General features: G+C 42.8%; 1 protein-coding gene across 2 annotated transcripts; it reads left to right on the top strand.

The window, feature by feature from the left end:
• Positions 1 to 577: 577 nt before the first annotated feature.
• dazl (deleted in azoospermia-like) lies at positions 578 to 17497 on the top strand. Of its 2 annotated transcripts, none has more exons than XM_029658744.2 (10): positions 578 to 1495; positions 2370 to 2492; positions 2911 to 3002; positions 3094 to 3145; positions 3260 to 3326; positions 3604 to 3737; positions 9900 to 9980; positions 10274 to 10324; positions 10676 to 10742; positions 15731 to 17497. In XM_029658744.2, exons 1-9 carry the CDS (start codon positions 1493 to 1495, stop codon positions 10718 to 10720), a joined length of 648 nt encoding a protein of 215 aa, XP_029514604.1. In that variant the 5' UTR covers positions 578 to 1492; the 3' UTR covers positions 10721 to 10742; positions 15731 to 17497. The 2 variants fall into 2 exon arrangements, 1 of the variants encoding a protein (XP_029514604.1); XR_003863543.2 differs by having other exon boundaries at positions 582 to 1495; positions 10636 to 10742.
• Positions 17498 to 20698: the final 3201 nt, after the last annotated feature.

The following is a 20698-nucleotide window of genomic DNA, read 5'->3' as shown; positions in this document are numbered from 1 at the left end:
AAACTCTACGGTGAAACAATAAAAGTAGAAAAAGAAGCAAAATTCCTTGGAGTCACCTTCCAGAAGAACATGCACTGGACAACCCATATAGCGCACATAGAGAGAGAGGGACGAAAAAGACTAAACCACCTAAAAACGCTGTGCGAAAGAAAATATGGAGCCTCACCTCAGACAGTGCTGAATGTCTACATCAGCTACATCCGATCCCTCTTTGAATACGCCCTACCAGCCTGGATAACAGCCTCACCACAGCAGATGAATCGGCTACAGATCATCCAAAACATGGCAATAAAAACGGCTTACAGACTACCAAGATACATAAGCAATCACTACGTCTGGACTGACATCAATCAACAATAGACAGTCAATCATCAACAGAGCCACTCACAACCCATCACTGAAGGAAGCTGTGGGACAGGCCAGGGACAGACCTAGAAGAGAGGAAAGGGGAGAAGCAACATTTAAAATAAATAAATAATACAACAAATAAATAAATAAATAATAAAAAATACAAAAACTTGTGTGTATGAAAGTGTGTAGATATATGTGAATGCACTCCTCAGTGCCCCCACCCCTCTCCTCCTGCACATTTGTGAGCTATAATTTTTATGAAGTTTTTTAAAACTTTTTTAATTTTTTAAACACCACAAACTCATGTCGGGGAAAGAAAAAGGTGAAACTAATCTAGGCCTGTTCTGATACAAACCTTAAGACATTTAGCCTCTGGGGATGCCTTGCTTGACCACACCCTCCTTCCTTGCTCCTGGCCTGGCCTGCCCTGCCCTGCCTCTTCCACCAATCCATTTGTTTCTTATGGACAGAAAAGAGCAGAAGCGCTGAGTTGTTCGATCAGGTCCATTGTTGTTTACTGGCTGCAGTCGAACCCTTCTCTGCATGCCACTCTACCTGCTATGCATGAGCAATACCAATATGTGGCAGCTCGATTTATCCTCATCTGACTGATTTATATTTAATCAAATATGGAATTGATTGCCATTTCTGTTTTTTTTTTATAATGAAGCTGAAGCTGGATGGATACGTATACTTTTACTTTCCACACATTTTAAACAGCTACAAACTTGATCTTTGTGAAACTTACCTCATATCGCATCTCATAACAGAAACACTTCTCATTTTTGTATCACACCATTGATTCACATCTGGGAGGGGGTTGTAAACTAGGTTCTCGATATCAGACGTTGTTATTTATCAATAAAAGTGTATACCATTAAATACTGTAAATCTTTAAAATATAGCCAACTGTTTTTAGCAAAGTTGGAACTAAATTACCCGTATAAACCATTATAGATCATAAAAACATTCGGAAAAACACCCCTTGTCTACGTTTTGAAACATCCCAATTAGGTTCAGCAAGTGAGTTGGGCGTGACTTTTTGACAGTCATTAGTTTCAACTTTTTTTTTCGTGCACTTGAAGCGGGGAAAGTTTGCGCGGCAGCGTGTTTAATTTATTCTGTTTTAACGGTTTTAGAAATGGTGAGTATCTAGCTAAATCTGTGTTTTGGCAATGATCCAACCACAATACATATATTTTCAATATGTTAGTGAACTAATTGCCCGGTCTCTACAACGTCTAGTGAACAGTTTTCTGATACGCGGATCAAGTTAGCGAACTGTGATATTTTTTCGCTGTCAAATTTCTCGCAAAAGCGAGTTAAAGTTCGCTGACTTTAGCGAACTTGTAAGCTACAAGTGAAACATTTCTAGGTCATTATCTAAAATACTAACTAGTATGCTTGATTAAACCAGTTGATATGCCAGTTTATTACAAGGTTAAGCATGTTTATAGCTAGGTAGGTAGTTGACATGGCTAGCTACCAGCTCTGGTGATGGTGGGTGCCTCCTAGTCTAACTAGCCAGGGCCCTGGCACTAAAATATACTCGTTCATAAGGCAGCTAGTTGATATGTCGAAGTTGTAGTTAGCACAGACTAATAAAAATGTCTTGGGACTAATCCGTTTTTCTATTAAGTGGTTGGGAACTAGCTACCTAGCCGGGAACTGTCGGACAATGACAATATCCTGATTGCTGAAATATAAGTGGATTGTGCTCATGATTGTCAACGATTTCCCGCTTGCCTTGAAATTATATTAGAGTGATTGAGTTTACCCAGGATATTAGCTATCTAGCGCCTTTCATATGTGTCTGAGCTAGCTAGCTAGGTCAGTAGATTAATTTTATCTATCTTGATGATTGACGCCTACTCAGGTACTGGCAACAATGGATGCCTACAGTAGTTGGCTAATATCTTTCTGCCAACTTCTTCAGCAGGCTGTTGTGGTTGCTTATAGAAAAGTGCCAGGCAAATGAACTAGTGACCAATTAAATATTTATTTTCTCTTTATTCCAGGATATTCAGAAACAGAGAGATGGATTTCAGACATCCCTAAATTTGAAGCTGTCAAATGGTTATATTTTACCTGAAGGTAGAATGACACCAAACACACTTTTTGTTGGAGGAATCGACATGAAGGTGAATAACTAACTGCTATAGTGTATATTCTTGTCTTTCTGCTGGCATTTCCATTTTTTTTTTTTAAGTATACTTGTATTGACTTTATAATTATTTTTTTATTTACATTTTTTCTATTTTGATATTGACCCCTACACTGAGCTTGCAAGTAAGCATTTCACTGTACCGTTGACACCTGCTGTATCCTGTGCAAGTGAAAAATAAACTTTGATTTGATTACTTATTATGCAGAGCCTCCACATGGGAAGTTGCGTTGTCTATGATTAAGTGTGCTTTGGAGGGGATGAGAATGTTTCACTGGGATAGTCTGTTAATTTGGCCTGCTCACTGGAATTAAACTGATCCTAAACCAAAAATAATTCCCTAATGGATACAATAAAGTCAACATCTAACTTGCTCATATTGCCCTTTTTTTTAGGTGGATGAGAATGAAATCCGGGACTTCTTTGCGAGATTTGGTGCAGTGAAGGAAGTGAAAATCATCACTTACCGCGGCGGCATCTGTAAAGGGTGAGTCCCAAATTTGTAGGCTTTAGTCAAGGCAATTGGATCCATTCAAATTAACCTGGCCTTATATGGAACAATGTCATTCTTTGTGTAGGTATGGATTTGTTTACTTCAATGAAGATGTCGACATCCAAACCATCGTTGACGTAAGAACCATTTATTTAACATAATGCATCTTAAATGGAGTCAAGTCTTTAAAATTTTGCCTTTATTCTAATCACAAGCGAATGTGTTTCCTCTTCACCTTGTTTACTCTGCAGCAACAGATAAGTTTTAAAGGGCGGAAACTGAAGCTGGGTCCAGCAATCATGAAGGAAAGGAGCTCACGTGAGTTGCTTCACTTGTGTTCATTTTGTTAATCTGTGTGTTTGTAGTAGCTATTTGACCTTGTCTTTTGTACTCTATTGCCACTGCTGAAGTCTGGGTTGTGGCTAAACGTGTTCCAGGTCATCTACATTGCAGATGTTGCATAGCATCAACCAATTGTGGCGTGCCAGGTCATCGACTGCAGTCAGACATCAAAATTGCTACATCAAATGATGTGGTTAGCTGACCACATCTAGGCATTGTGCGATCTGGCATTCTGTTTGTTTGCCCCGCCCAGGTTCCATGCCGTCTCACCTGGTTGGTCAGGTCCCCTGGATGAGCCCCTCCCAGTACATCTACTGCACCTGCTGCTCTCCTGTGGGCGTGGCTCAGCCCTCACCTATAGTCAACGGGGGCAATCCCTACATCCAGGTAAGGCCCTGGCATCACCCCAAAGCCATTGGCTGGGTCCCAAATGACACCCTATTCCCTATATAGTACACTACTTTTGACCAGGTCCCAGGGTGCCTTTAAGAACACACACTGTTGCAAGATGGTGCCAAAGAACATGGCTAATGTTTTACATTCTTCTAACAAATAAAAAAATTTGCGTTTTGTTTAACTTATTTTGTACATAATGTTGTTGCTACTGTCTCTTATGACCGAAAATAACTTCTGGACATCAGAACAGTGATTACTCACCTTGGACTGGAAGAAACTTTTTCGTTTAACGAGTCCGACGAAAAGTATATACTGCTTTCACTGGAACAGGCCCAGATCCCCGTCATTTGCTTGAATAAAAGACACAGGAAAAGGGGCCGCAGATAGGGCTGCTTTCTGAGAATCAGTAGGTGAGCGAGTAAACTCCCACTGCACGTTTGCCATCCGTTGTTCTTGCTATCATTGGAAAATAAAATTGATGACCTACGATTAAGATTATCCTACCAACGGGACATTAAAAACAGTAATATCATGTTTCACTGAGATGTTGCTGAACGATGATACGGATAATATATAGCTGGCGGGCTTTTCTATGCACCGACAGAACAGAGAAGCTACGTCTGGTAAGACGAGGGGTGGGGGTGTGTGTCTTTGTCAATAACAGCTAGTCTGAGATGTCTAATATTAAGGAAGTCTCAAGGTATTGCTCGCCTGAGGTAAAGTACCTTATAATAAGCTGTAGACCACACTATTTACCAAGAGTACTCATCTATATTATTTGTAGCCGTCTACTTACCTCCACAGAACGAAGCTGGCACTAACACCGCTCTCAACCAACTCTATAAGGCCATAAGCAAAGAAGAACATGCTCACCCAGAAATGGTGCTCCTAGTGGCTGGGGACTTTAATGCAGACAAACTTAAATCAGTTTCACCAAATGTTTACCAGCATGTCACATGAGCAACCAGAGGGAAAAAAATCTGAAACCACCTTTACTCCACACAGAGATGCATACAAAGCTCTCCCCCGCCCTCCATTTGGCAAATCTGACCATAATTCGATCCTCCTGATTCCTGCTTACAAGAAAAAACTAAAGCAGGAAGTACCCCCTCAATACGGAAGTGGTCAGATGACGCGGATGCTACACTACAGGACTGTTTTGCAAGCTACGACTGGAATATGTTCCAGGATTCATCCAATGGCATTGAGGAGTACACCACCTCACATGCTGACCAGACACGTCGCGTGCGCGAGCGTTGCAAAATAAATGTAGAAATCCATGTTATTCAATTATTGCACCAACACTGCTCTCACGCGCCAACAAGCGTCTGCGATGCCAAGGGCTAAAATAGAAGTCATTCCTATTTCTGAAGCAGATCGCACTGAAAGTCCTGCCTCTCCAATCTCCTCATTGGTTTATAGAAGCAGGTACCCACGTGTCATCCCCTCATTGGTTATACCCACGTGGGTGATTGAAAGACAAAATGTTTTGCCGGTTGTTGTGATAAAAGTGTAGATGCCAATCACCATATAAGTTCAAACATGAAAAAGCCTGGAAAGAGAAGAGATGACTAGAAACGATTTGGTTGGCAGTGTTGTGTGGATTAATTGTCGGAGTAGAAGACCTTGTGCATTTCAGGTAAAATAACAACTCAATGTTTATATCCCAGGACAAATTAGCTAGCAACAGCAAGCTAGCTAAATAGGACAAATTAGCTAACTAGCTAAATTGCCATACATGTTTAATGCTTTTCGACCTATCCCCAAATGAATGTCATTGGTTCAGAGTTTGTTTTGATATTTTAACCTGCGTGTCGTAATCGCATTTGGTGTAGGGGAACAAAATACATTTATGCACGATAGCGCATGCGCGCAGCCGGTTTGGGTTCCATGTCAGTCTTCGGCTTCATCAATAAGTGCATCATCGACATCGTCCCCACAGTGACCGTACGTACATATCCCAACCAGAAGCCATGGATTACAGGCAACATCCGCATCAAGCTGAAGGTTAAAGCTGCCGCTTTCAAGGAGTGGGAGACTAATCCGGACGCTTTTAAGAAATCCCACTATGCCCTCAGACGAACCATCAAACAAGCAAAGCGTCAATACAGGATTAAGATTGAATCCTACTACACAGGCTCTGACACTTGTCAGATGTGGCAGAACTTGAAAACTATTACAGACTACCAAGGGAAATCCACACACGAGCTGCCCAGTGACACAAGCCTACCAGACAAGCTAAATACCTTCTATGCTCGCTTTGAGGCAAGCAACACTGAAGCATGCACGAGAGCACCAGCTGTTCTGGATGACTGTGTGATAACGCTCTCGGTAGCAGACGTGAAAACCTTTTAAACAGGTCAACATTAAGAAAGCTGCTGGGCCAGATGGATTACCAGGATGTGTACTCAAGGCATGTGCGGCCGAACTGTCAAGTGTCTTCACTGACATTTTCAACCTCTCCTTGACCGAGTCTGTAATACCTACATGTTTCAAGCAGACCACCATAGTCCCTGTGCCCAAGGAAGTGAAGGTAACCTGCCTAAATGATTACCGTAGCTCTCACGTCGGTAGCCATGAAGTGCTATGAAAGGCTGGTCATGGCTCACATCAACAGCATCCTCCCGGATACCCTAGACCCACTCCAATTTGCATACCACCCCAACAGATCCACAGATGACGAAATCTCACGCCACATTGCCCTTTCCCACCTGGACAAAAGGAACACCTATGTGAGAATGCTATTCATTGACTACAGCTCAGCATTCAACACCAACAAAGCTCATCACTAAGCTAAGAACTCTGGGACTAAACACCTCCCTCAGCAACTGGATCCTGGACTTCCTGACAGGCCGCCCCCAGGTGGTAAGGGTAGGCCACAACACGTCTGCCACACTGATCCTCAACACTGGGTCCTCTCAGGGGTGTGTACTTAGTCCCCTCCTGTACTCTCTGTTCACCCACGACTGCGTGGCCAAAGACGACTCCATCACCGTTAAGTTTGCTGATGACATCGACAATGACGAGACGGCCTATAGGGAGGAGGTCAGAGAACTGGCAGTGTTGGGCCAGGACACCAACCTCTCCCTCAAAAGGTGGGCCGTACAGGCCCCCATTAACATTGAGGCTGTAGTGGAGCAGGTCAAGAGTTTCAAGTTTCTTGGTGTCCACATACACAACAAACTATCATTGTCCAAACATGCGAAGACAGTTGTGAAGAGGGCAGGACAAAACTTTTTCCCCTTCAGGAGACTGAAAATATTTGGCATGGGTCCCCAGATCCTCAAAAGGTTCAACAGTGGCACCATCGAGAGCATCCTGACCGGTTGCATCACCGCCTGGTATGGCAACTGCTCGGGATCTGACCGTAAGGCGCTACAGAGGGTAGTGTGTACGGCCCAGTCAATCACTGGGGCCAAGCTTCCTGCCATCCAGGACCTACAGTTGAAGTCGGAAGTTTACATACATACACCTTAGCCAAGTACATTTAAACTCAGTTTTTCATAATTGCTGACATTTAATCCTAGTAAACATTCCCTGTCTTAAGTCAGTTAGGATCACCACTTTATTTTAAGAACGTGAAATGTCAGAATAATAGTCGAGTGATTTATTTCAGATTTGATTTCTTTCATCACATTCCCAGTGGGTCAGAAGTTTACATACACTCAATTAGTATTTGGTAGCATTGCCTTTTAAATTGCTTAACTTGGGTCAAACGTTTTGAGGAGCCTTCCACAAGCTTCCCACAATAAGTTTGGTGAATTATGGCCCATTCCTCCTGACAGAGCTGGTGTAACTGAGTCAGGTTTGTAGGCCTCCTTGCTCGCACACACTTTTTCAGTTCTGCCCACATTTTCTATAGGATTGAGGTCAGGGCTTTGTGATGGCCACTCCAATACCTTGACTTTGTTGTCCTTAAGCCATTTTACCACAACTTTGGAAGTATGCATGGACAGGCAAGCTTCTAAAGCCTTGTCTGTCCATTTGGAAGACCCATTTGCGACCAAGCTTTAACTTCCTGACTGATGTCTTGAGGTGTTGCTTCAATATGGGGTGGCAGGGTATCCTAGTGGTTAGAGTGTTGGGCTAGTCACCGAAAGGTTGCAAGTTCGAATCCCCGAGCTGACAAGGTACAAATCTGTCGTTCTGTCCCTGAACAGGCAGTTAAACCACTGTTCCTAGGCCGTCATTGAAAATAAGAATTTTTTCTTAACTGTCTTGCCTAGTTAAATAAAATAAAAATATTTCCACAATTTTGCATCCTCATGATGCCATCTATTTTGTGAAGTGCACCAGTCTCATGATGCTGCCACCCCCTTGCCTCACGGTTGGGATGGTGTTCTTCGGCTTGCAAGCATCCCCCTTTTTTTACAAACAGAACAATGGTTATTATGGCCAAACAGTTCTATTTTGTTTAATCAGACCAGAGGACATTTATTCAAAAAGCACTGTCCCCATGTGCAGTTGCAACTCATGTGCAGTTGCAACCCTGGTCTGGCTTTTTTATGGCGGTTTTGGAGCAGTGGCTTCTTCCTTGCTGAGCGGCCTTTCAGGTTATGTCGATATAGGACTCATTTTTACTGTGGATATAGATACTTTTGTACCGGTTTCCTCCAGCATCTCCACAAGGTCCTTTGCTGTTGTTCTGGGATTGATTTGCACTTTTCGCACCAAAGTAGGTTAATCTCTAGGAGACAGAACGCGTCTCCTTCCTGAGAAGTATGTAGTCTGCGTGGTCTCATGGTGTTTATACTTGCGTACTATTGTTTATACAAATGAACATGGTACCTTCAGGCGTATGGAAATTCCTCTCAAGGATGAACCAGACTTGTGGAGGTCTACAAAGAAAAATTCTGAGGTCTTGGCTGATTTCTTTTGATTTTCCCATGATGTCAAGCAAAGAGGCACTGAGTTTGAACGTAGGCCTTGAAATACATTCACAGGTATACCTCCAATTGACTAAAATGGTGTCAATTAGCCTATCAGAAGGTTCTAAAGCCTTGACATAATTTTCTGGATTTTTCCAAGCTGTTTAAAAGGCACAGTCAATTTAGTGTATGTATGTCACTTCACCCTCACCTACATGTCCAAATTACCTCAACTAACCTGTACACTGAACACTGACTCAGCACCTGTACCCACTGGAATTGTGATACAGTGAAATGATTGGTCTTAACAATTTTGGGGAAAATTACTTCATGCACAAAGTAGATGTCCTAACCGACTTGCCAAAACTATAGTTTGTTAACAAGAAATTTGTGGAGTGGTTGAAAAACAAGTTTAATGTCTCCAACCTAAGTGTATGTGAACTTCCGACTTCAACTGTATATAATAGGCGGTATCAGAGGAAAGCCCATAAAATTGTCAGACTCCAGTCACCCAAGTTATAGACTGTTTTCTCTGCTACCGCACGGCAAGCTGTACCGGAGCGCCAAGTCTAGGACCAAAGGCTCCTCAACAGCTTCTACCCCCAAGTTATAAGCCTGCTGAACAATTAATCAAATCTCCCCTGGACTATTTACTTTGACCCCCCCACCCTCCCTTTTGTACAGTGCTGCTGCTCGTTGTATATTATCTATGCATAGTCACTTCACCCTCACGTCCAAATTACCTCAACTAACCTGTACACTGCACACTGACTTAGTACCGGTACACCTGTATATGACCTCATTGTTCTTATTGTGTTACTTCGTATTTCTTTTTGACTTTAGTCTATTTGGTAAATATTTTCTTAACTGTTCTTGAACTGCACTGTTGATTAAGGGCTTGTAAGTTCGCATTTCACTAAGGTCTACACTTGTTGTATTTAGCGCATGTAACAAAAAAGTTTGATTTGAAGATGGGCTTGGATCAGTTCACACTTTTGGACTAATAGTGGTCCCAAAAGTGCATCTGCCCACCATGTTCAGTAGGTAAACACTGGACGTTGCAAATAGAAATGTCCTGAATAGAGCTGATGGGATTCCTTATTCTAGATGTCAGAGGCATGTTTTTTTTCTACATAACATTCCACTAAGCTGTGCTCTGCTAAACATGGCCCAAGAAAACTACACAAGTGCTCCTAAAATTACACCAGATTGACAGTTGACCATCTTATATCTTACACCGAGGCAATATAGATATTATAGTATTAATTTTTCCCTCTTTTCTCAGCCTTACTCGTATAACGGCCTTCAAGGAGTCATGATGCCACAGATGCCCATGAGCTACTCACAAACCGCCTACGCGTACCAGGTAAACACACACTTGTACAGGCAAAGAACCTATTAATAAAACAACTTTATTGTCCTCTGGAGAAAACACGCAATAAAACATGACACATTGAGTATCAACAATATAATATACTAAACTAATATACATGTGTGAAATGCTAGATGCCTAGACCACCTACATACATCTGACATACTGTAACATAGCGTGATAGACATTCCCACCTGCTCCACATCCTCCATATTCCCAGTGGAGGAATAAAAGGATGCTTATGTGTTCTTTTATGTCTGACCTTTGACCCCCTGCTCCTCCCTCAGTACGCCTCACCACACTGGACCGGGGAGCAGAGGACACGGCTTGTCAACCAGGTGACGCTCACGTCTTCTGAATGACTATACCTTTTGGTTACTGTTAAGAATGCATGACCAGATATGTAATTGTATTTGAACTGATTGGAATGTTTGTACCGTTGTGTTGGCTGGTCAAGTAATGGCCACTGGGTGGCAGTGTTTGGTAAAGCTTATATTGTTGTGTTGGTGTGAGTCCTTTTGAGCTCACAAACAGTACCATCCGCCAGTCTGTATCAGTAATTAATGTGTAGGCTAAGGATGACGGATTTTCTTCAATGGTATTTTTGCGGTAATAGCTCCTGTGTTAAGGTTCACTGTGGTTGTTTCAGCCGGCTCATTATTTGATGTGATGTGGTGCACCGTTTCCAGAACTTTGTGGACTGTGGAGTCCAGACTCTGCTGACTCTGCTGTAGCCCACTGACCCTCCTGTACCAGGTGAGCGCATACACACACACCCTGACACTCCCAGTGTACCAGGTGAACACCCACACCCTGACCCTCCCGCTAGGGCTGTCCACGACAAAAGAAAATCTTGGTCGACCGAGTCGTCCTGTTCTTTTGATCAATCGATTGGTCTTTTTTTAAACTTAATTTTCCATATAGACAAACACCCTATGTGTTTGAATAAAACCAACTACATATGCAACTAGATTGACTGAAGCTTTAAGCACACTGTTTGATTAAATAATTAAGACACACAAATTACTCGATGGTCACGCTGTTCAAAAAGAGGGTCTGTGTGACTTGCGCACGTTGTCTCGCTCTCCTCCCTACTGCAGTGAAAAGGCACCACAGCAAGTGTTTATTGCGCTCTCCGTGCTGAAGCTGCTACATCATTTCAGCCATTTAGTTTCTTGTTTCTGACTGAAAAGGCACTGCATCTCATTGCTAGAGTCGTCACTACAGACCCTGGTTTGAAATCTGGGTTTATCAAAACCGGCCATGATTGGGAGTCTCATAGGGCGGTGTAAAATTGGCCCAGCGTCGTCCGTGTTGGGGGAGGGTTTGGCCGGGGTAGGCCGTAATTGTAAAATAAGAATTTGTTCTTAACCGACTTGCCTTGTTAAATAAAGGTTTTAAAATAAAAAAAACAATGGGCCTGACCTATAGCCTATCATTATCACATCAATAAATTGGCTATAACAAACTCAACACAGTAACACGTGACAGCAAAATGGATGCAGAGGACGTGAAAAATAAACTGGATATGGGCGAATGTTTACTGGTTGCTTGGGGGAAAGGGGAAGTCGGATCTGTGGAAGACATTTGACTTAGTTGTGGAAACTACTGGAGATAAAGAAAAAGGAGGGTATAGGATGGAGGTTGACCGATTATGTTTTTCGAAACCGATTAATCAACCATTTTTATATATGAAATAATGACAATTACAACAATACTGAATGAACAATGAACACTTATTTTAACTTAATATAATACATAAATAAAATCTTATTTGGTCTCAAATAAATAATGAAACATGCTCAATTTGGTTTAAAAAATGCATAAACAGTGTTGGAGAAGAAAGTAAAAGTGCAATATGTGCCATGTAAAAAAAGCTAACGTTTAAGTTCCTTGCTCAGAACATATGAAAGCTGGTGGTTCAATATTCCCAGTAAAGAAATATTAGGTTGCTGTTATTATAGGAATTATGACGCGTCGACTATTTCTTTCTATACCATTTGTATTTCATATACCTTTGACTATTGGATGTTCTAAAAGGCACTATAGGCTGGCAATATTAATCTCAGGAGTTGATAGGCTTGAAGTCATGAACAGCGCTATGATCAAGAATTGCTAAGAGCTGCTGGCAAATGCAGTAAAGAGTGAATGAATGCTTACGAGCCTGCTGCTGCCTACCACCGCTCAGACTGTTCTATCAAATCATAGGCTTAATTCTAATATAATAAACACACAGATACGAATGAGCCTTAGTTTCCGGATTTGACCATATTAATGACCTATCATTTCGAAACAAAACATTTATTATTTTGGTGAAATACGCAACCTTTCTGTATTTTATCAAACGGGTGGCAACCTTAAGTCTAAATATTGCTGTACATTGCACAACCTTCAACGTTATGTCATAATTATGTAAAATTCTGGCAAATTAGTTTGCAATGAGGCAGGCAGCACAAACTGTTTAATATACTCTGACTCTGCGTGCAATGAATGCAGGAGAAGTGACACAATTTCCCTAGTTAATATTGCCTGCTAACATTAATTTATTTTAACTAAATATGCAGGTTTAAAAAATATACTTCTGTGTATTGATTTTAAGGCAAAAGATGTTTATGGTTAGGTATATTCGTGCAACGATTGTGCTCTTTTCGCAAATGCGGTTTTGTTAAATCATCACCCATTTGGCGAAGTAGGCTGTGATTCGATGATAAATTAACAGGCACCGCATTGATCATATGCAACGCAGGACAAGCTAGTTTACTACATAGTTGATGCTATTACTAGGTTAACTAGTGATTATGTGAAGATAAATTTAATGCTAGCAACTTACTTTGGCTCCTTGCTGCACTTGCGTAACAGGTGGTCAGCCTGCCACGCAGTTTCCTCGAGGAATGCAATGTAATCGGCCATAATCGGCGTCCAAAAATGCCGATTACCGATTTGTTATTAAACCTTGAAATCAAGGCTGTTATACAAAGCGTACTAATGATAACAACATGACTTAATATTATGATCATATTAATTGTAATAACAATAAGGAGATCACGATAGACGAGGGTGTATGAGCGAGAGCTGCGTGTATATTGTGTGTGACCAACAGGTGCTGTTTTACAATATTTTTCTGCCTGGTATTGAACAGCGTAAACAATAAATAAGTAATATCAGTCTATTCTAACTGATTTTGTTATTTTTTCAAGCCTTTATTACAGCATAGCAAAGATTTAATAACAGACAAATGTATTAAATTGCTTTATCCTGCATTTTGCCGTTGCATGAGGCTTGGTGCTCATGGAATCAGTAAACTCTTAAACAAACACTCAAACAGACAACAGAAGCAAGATCTGTTTTATTTCTGTAGATATATATGAATGATTTATAAAGCCAGGCACATTTTAAGTTGGGCTATTAATTATAGACCTAATGAAGTTGGTTTCCTCTCCTCCATTTTCTTAGATAATTAGGCTGTTGCTTCTCTGCTGCTGCGGCCTCCGTCGCATTGTTCTCAATCCCAATGTGCTGGTTAACTTTGCTAATATGCATTTAGCATATACACACACTGACCCCCCTGTACCAGGTGCTCATACACACACTGACCCCCCCGCTGTACCAGGTGCTCATACACACACTGACCCCCCCCTGTACCAGGTGCTCATACACACACTGACCCCCCCCCTGTACCAGGTGCTCATACACACACCAGGTGACCCCCCCCCCGCTGTACCAGGTGCTCATACACACACTGCCCCCCGCTGTACCAGGTGCTCATACACACACTGACCCCCCTGTACCAGGTGCTCATACACACACTGACCAGGTGCTCCTCCCCGCTGTACCAGGTGCTCATACACACACTGACCCCCTGTACCAGGTGCTCATACACACACTGACCCCCCGCTGTACCAGGTGCTCATACACACACTGACCCCCGCTGTACCAGGTGCTCATACACACACTGACCCCCCTGTACCAGGTGCTCATACACACACTGACCCCCCCTGTACCAGGTGCTCATACACACACTGCCCCCCCCCGCTGTACCAGGTGCTCATACACACACTGACCCCCTGTACCAGGTGCTCATACACACACTGACCCCCTCCCCGCTGTACCAGGTGCTCATACACACACTGACCCCCCCCGCTGTGTACCAGGTGCTCATACATACACTGACCCCCTGTACCAGGTGCTCATACACACACTGACCCCCCCCGCTGTACCAGGTGCTCATACACACACTGACCCCCCCCCCTGTACCAGGTGCTCATACACACACTGACCCCCCCCCCCCGCTGTACCAGGTGCTCATACACACACTGACCCTGACCCCCCTGTTGTACCAGGTGCTCATACATACACAGACCCCCCCGCTGTTCCAGGTGCTCATACATACACTGACCCTCCCACTGAACCAGGTGCTCATACACACACTGACCCCCTACACCAGGTGCTCATACACACACTGACCCTCCCCCACTGTACCAGGTGCTCATACACACACTGACCCCCTGTACCAGGTGCTCATACACACACTGACCCTCCCCCGCTGTACCAGGTGTTCATACACACACTGACCCCCTGTACCAGGTGCTCATACACACACTGACCCTCCCCCACTGTACCAGGTGCTCATACACACACTGACCCTGACCCCCCCTGTTGTACCAGGTGCTCATACATACACTGACCCTCCCACTGAACCAGGTGCTCATACACACACTGACCCCCTACACCAGGTGCTCATACACACACTGACCCCCTGTACCAAGTGCTCATACACACACACACACTGACCCTCCCCCGCTGTACCAGGTGTTCATACACACACTGACCCCCTGTACCAGGTGCTCATACACACACTGACCCTCCCCCACTGTACCAGGTGCTCATACACACACTGACCCCCTGTACCAGGTGCTCATACACACACTGACCCTCCCCCACTGTACCAGGTGCTCATACACACACTGACCCTCCCCCACTGTACCAGGTGCTAACACACACTGACCCTCCCCCACTGTACCAGGTGCTCATACACACACTGACCCCCTGTACCAGGTGCTCATACACACACTGACCCCCTGTACCAGGTGCTAACACACAGACCTCCCGCTGTTTTAGCGCTTTCTATGCGTCTTTCCTTTCTCCTCTATGGTCTCTGACCATCTCTTCATTGTTCTTACAACTCATCTCTGTTCTCTACCTCCAGTTTGCAGTGATTTCTTCTCACAAAGATATTAGTATTTAGTGATTGTGTTAAGTGCTGATTTGAATGCTCCAAGTGAATTGTCTGCAGTTCTTTCTTCTTTTTTTTAAGAAGCATTGTCTGTTATAGATGATGACAATCTGTCCATCCTGAAGAACCTTCTATCCTCTTGTTGTCAGACTGGCCAGTCCTAGTATCTCAATTTGTCTTCCCGCGATTCCTCGCTTCTTTCTCAACCGTATTGGAGGAGATGGACCCAAGGTCATTCTGAATGCAATTTGAGGAGAGAGAATGCGAGGAATTGAGAAAAGACCAATTGAGATACTAGAACTGTCCACACAATCTGACAACTAAAGGAAAGAATCGCCTACTTCTCAACCCATTGGCTTGGATGGTCAGAGGAGAGGGACCTCTGACCGTCTCATCCAATGAGTCTTGAGAAGGCGAGAGGATGTGAGGAATCAAAAAATGGAATTGAAAAAGCCCTATAATCCTAGCTGATGGTTGGCTGAATGCTTTGTCTGTTTTCTGTCCACCACAGGGGGTGATGTGTGCCAGTCTGCACTGCGACAAGATGACATCCTGGCCTTTGGAGTGCTAGAAGCAACAAACTTAAACTATACATTACCAGGATGCTTTCTCTCCCTGACATCCCTCCCTCGCTCGCTTTGAGACCCATTTTAACACACCGACCGTGGCGGCTCAACACTTGCACCTGATGGGCGTGGTCACTGACTGTGCTCCATGATTGGCTTGGCTAGAACCACGATCCTGGGGTTTGGACCGCTTTTAAACCACCTCAACCACTGTCACGCAGGGAAGAGAGGAAGTAATTTTGGTGCCTCTGCATTTTCATAACACAAGGCAATGTGTGGTGTCACTTTTTCTTTTTTCTTCTTTTTTTTTAGTTTGTGGTTTTTGTTGGGTTTTTTGATTGTCCCAAACCAAAAGACTTTTACGCTCACCTGTGCATATTTATATTTTATTTTGTACTATTTATGTTGAAATTATTTTAATGTCGGTTTGTTTGGGTTTAAGCTTTTAGCGGGCCTCTCTGTACATAGATTTGTAATACAGTAAATTCATCTTTAGAATAGTGAGATCGATTAACTTTCCCTTTATTAATTCACGTTCCATCCCCATACTGCTTCAATTTAAGATAAACTAGTGCTTGAATTATTATGAGGGCAGCATTGGGCACAACACTAACACATATTTCAGTTACTATTTTTTTTGTTCCTGTCTTAATAAGCTACTTTAGTCACCATTTTGTTTTTCATCACTGTATTCCAAGTGCCTGCCTGCTTTTCTGTTATGAGGGGTTTATTTAGAATTGGGATGCACTGGTATCTCGAGTGTTGCTGTTTCCAAAGTTATGGATCCTTTTATTGTGGCACTGGTCAATGTTTCTTAGGTTATGTCCCAAATGGCACCCTGTTCCCTATTTAGTGCACTACTTTTGACTAGGGTTCTGATCAAAAGTAGTGAACTATATAGGGTGCCATTTGGGGAGTTGACTTGGACTGTTCCAGCTCTTCCAAGAGAAAAATCACTGCGTCAATTTCCCATGAAGGTGTTGATAAACTACTTTTATAATGCAGCCTGGGTCGGGAAATCTTTTTTAAAATTTTAATTCACTCAAATTAAGGACATAACTAAAAGCAATGTGTTCCATCACTACAGTTTGAAGTTCACTTTATTGAGAGAAATTGTTGCACTGATTTTATTGTGTGTTTAAGAAGAGGGTTTTTTCCCGAGATGGTGTCATTTTGATTTCATGAATGAAAAACCCTGATGTAATCACGTTTCAGGCCAATGGGTTAAATGGGATAACATTTGGATACATCGGGTCATGGGTGGGATTTCATATCCGTAACATCCAGCGGTTTTCCCAGGTGTATGTGGACCTAAGGTTTTGCCTGCCCTGGATAACCTCTTCTAAATGTACCCTCGGCATGCATAGTTGTACCTTGTCATGGATCTCTTGGTTTAGTTTTCTTTGTCAATTCTCCTGCTATGACCCATGCTATTCGGTACCCAAATTTGTTTAAAATGGCATCCTATTGCTTATAGTGCACTACTTCTCTGGTCGAAAGTAACATTTGGGATGTAACCTAGCCATTGATCTTAAAGGAATCTAATCATGTTGATGGGAATATGATGGTTAGAGCTTTTCTAGATCACTGTACTGGTTTAAGTTGGGTTCTTGTTGAGGTGTTCTTGTTGAGGTGTTCATGTTAACAATTTAAGGTTTGGATTTTGTTTAAAAAAAAAAGATATCTACAAATAAATTTGAATGAAGTAATCACACACTCGTACTTTACTGAAAGCTGTAATTGTTTCTTGACCGTTGTACTGTATACCAGCAGTCCAATTTTCAAGTGGACATTTCTCCCCCAGTTTCAATCCATGACCCTTGGAGCTTTATTTCCCAGATGAGTACACTGTTCTGAAGTATTTTTCTGTCTACTGTTGTGCAGAAGTGCTCCTGTCTTCACTGGACTGGTTGCCATCTGAAATTGGTTGTTGGTCAAGACTCAGAGTGTGATCCAAAGTCCTACGATTCCTTTATGGTCAAAGCTAAATTGAAGTATGAAGCTGAACCTAACTTAAGTCAGCTTTGGGGAAGGTACGCAGTTTGATCTATAACACAATTTGTGACCCGGGGTGGTTTTGTTAGTGCACACCTAGCAAAATGCTTTGCAACATAAAATAGCATTTATTATTGGGGAAATTCAGCTTAGTCCTTCCCTGATTTGGCATACACTCCAAAAGTGGCTGCTGGTTGGTCACAGCTGCTTTTCTGTCAAGGCAAATCAGACTCTTCTGGTCACAGACCATTTTGTCAGACAGCAGTATGCTGGTGTACGTACCTATGCTCCCTGGGGGGCCTGCCCCCTTCACAGACAGGCTGCTCTGAATTATGGAGTAGTCTGATAGGCTTTATGAAATATGAATTTATAACGGCGATCCACGCCTAACACGAACCTCTCACAACTTCCATACAAACCCATCAACACGCTTTGAGTCTGTCAACATCAACAACTTTTCTGTCCATGACTGACTGACTGAACACAATGTCCCACAAACTCAATTTCCATACAGACATAGTTAAATAAAGGACTAAAGCAACCTAACGTGCTCCTTATAGTCCAAGGACTTTACATGTTCTGTGACTGACATAACAATAGAAAAACTTCTGATGCTCAACCAATTTCCCACCTTGTGTATGCTAACTCAACAGTTAGTTGACCCTGACCCCCCCCCCCCCCAACAAAAAAAACAACTTATGTCCAGTGGCGATTTTAGCATGTAAATCTTGGTCGGACAAACTCAGTATTTTTTGTATTTTTTAATGCATGACAAAGTCACTACACAAACCAATACATTAATTGCACTATAATTGTGAAGAAATGGTGCCCATAAACTGTTAGGTCCCTCACAAAGCTACCCCAACAGTAGTCCCAACATTTTACCGCTGCTACACCTGGCTATCCGGAGAGCCTTGTCTGGCAGGGAAACAGTTCATTCAACCTCATTTACTGCCTTTAAAAAAACAGCTGATATGGAAGACTTGCTTAAACACGTGGCTTCTACTGACAATTGAGATGTACAAACTATTGCATAAGGGGACGACGAGTGGATGAGGCAATTCGTGATTTCTATTAAGATATTAATGAGCGAGCTAGGACAGACGTAGTCAATATTACTATTTGTTCAGAACTTTTGAAATGTACAGCGACAGAATTCAGAACATGGCCTGTTCTTACTGTATTATCCCCGTATGTCACTTATGCCTGAAGACTCCTCAAAATAAGGATTATTATGTTTCCAAGCCCTTCCAGAACCAATGCGTGTTAATGTTCAGGCGGAGTGTTGGGGGCTCAAAACTCCCCTGTCCAGTGACACTTATGTGTAATGAAACTGAGTCATGATCAAGTGCTAAAACAGACCTACAGCACTTGCTATAACATGCCCTTATGACATTTATAATTGAGTAATTGAGCTTGCCATTTTATTCACTCTTTGTGGCTTCCTCTTCATTCATACTATTGCGCTTCCTTCCCTGCTGGTTAAATCAGCCTTCTGCAACTGTAGCGAAGGTTCAATAAGCAGAGGGAGGAGAGAAGCATAATGGTAGACCGTGCTGACGCTCTCAAACACACACATAGAGGGAGATATAATTGGAGGGAGTGAGCGGGGAGAAGTGAACGGAGTGTGTGTGAGGAGTTGATATCACGGGTTTAGGGAGGGATACAGTACTGTACAGTTGTCAGAGGGAGGATTCGGATTTCCGGTTAGCGGAGCAGCATGATCTTAACCGCGGGTAGTGCCTCTTCAACCGAGGTGATCTCACCGACGACTGTGGATTGACAGACAGGCGCACAGAGAAACACACCGTTACCTCAGAAAGAGTGTGAGGGTTTGTTGGTGTGTTGGTGTAACCACATGAGCTCATTGCTGGGTTCGACTTCTCTGCCCGTGATAACATCCAAACGGGTATGTTTATGTTTTGTTGTTTGTCTCAGCTCTTTGAAAACCAATTACATTTGTGCATTAAGATGGAATGGAAATGTAAAGATGGAATGGAAATGTAGGGCAAGGTTCACGGGTGTTGTTCTTATCCTAGATGAAACGAAAAGTATTCTCATCACTTATTAATGTTGTAGGTCTACTGGCAACATCTATCTGGGGCCTCTAAGATAAAATAAACTATTGGGAAACGTCTGAGACGTGTGTAGGCTCAACTGTACAGTGTACACTTTTTGGAAAGAGAGGGGAGAAGTTGTGGATTGTCTAGAGAAGGATCCCTTACATGGGTTCGTTTTTGGCCACAACACAAGTTCTGGTCACAACAGTTAATAACGGTTAATTAACACCCGACCAATGTTCTACTCTAGGTTATACGTTCTGCCAAGACCTGTAAACGATTATTATCCTCTGTATAATATTGATTTTGATGTATGTGCCAGCGACTATTTGTGGATAGTATTCCAATCACGCCACAGTCTCTGGCAGGGCTCAAGCCCAGATATGCGTGACAGAGTAAATTGTGTCAAGCGCAGCTGGAGAGATGGAAAGAGCAGAGAAATGTGCAAGAGTGTGATTCGGTGCGTAAGCGATCTGTCTTTTCCTGTTTGCTAAACTGCCATTGTTATAACGGACACCAGCAGTTCGCCACGTGCCCTGAGCATGCAGGAGAGAAAGGTGCACAAAAAACCCACAGGCGCATGTTGGCCCCCTTTTGGCGTTTTTCTTAATGTAGCATACATTAAGAAAGTTTGTAAATCACCACAAATAAAAAGTAACTTTTTTTCATAGGGTGTTTGACAATATGTCTGGTGTTATTCTTGGAAAGTAGACTAGATTCAGGCTACCCATTGAAATGAATTGGATGACAATGTTTGCAGGCAATTCATCAACGTCAAACAGGTGTGTGAAATCGTATTCATTATAGTTTATACCCATTTAGGTTTATTTTATTTCTTCAGGGATCATGCTTCCCTCG

This window comes from Oncorhynchus nerka, linkage group LG4, assembly GCF_034236695.1.
Source record: "Oncorhynchus nerka isolate Pitt River linkage group LG4, Oner_Uvic_2.0, whole genome shotgun sequence".
NCBI classification, from domain to species: domain Eukaryota; kingdom Metazoa; phylum Chordata; class Actinopteri; order Salmoniformes; family Salmonidae; genus Oncorhynchus; species Oncorhynchus nerka.
This window is presented reverse-complemented; position numbering and strand designations above follow the sequence as displayed.

Excerpts from the sequence above, each read along its gene's own strand:
- dazl (XM_029658744.2), top strand. Across the intron at positions 3,003-3,093 it reads CGCGGCGGCATCTGTAAAGG|GTATGGATTTGTTTACTTCA; the intron begins GTGAGTCCCAAA and ends TTCTTTGTGTAG. Across the intron at positions 10,325-10,675 it reads GGACACGGCTTGTCAACCAG|AACTTTGTGGACTGTGGAGT; the intron begins GTGACGCTCACG and ends CACCGTTTCCAG.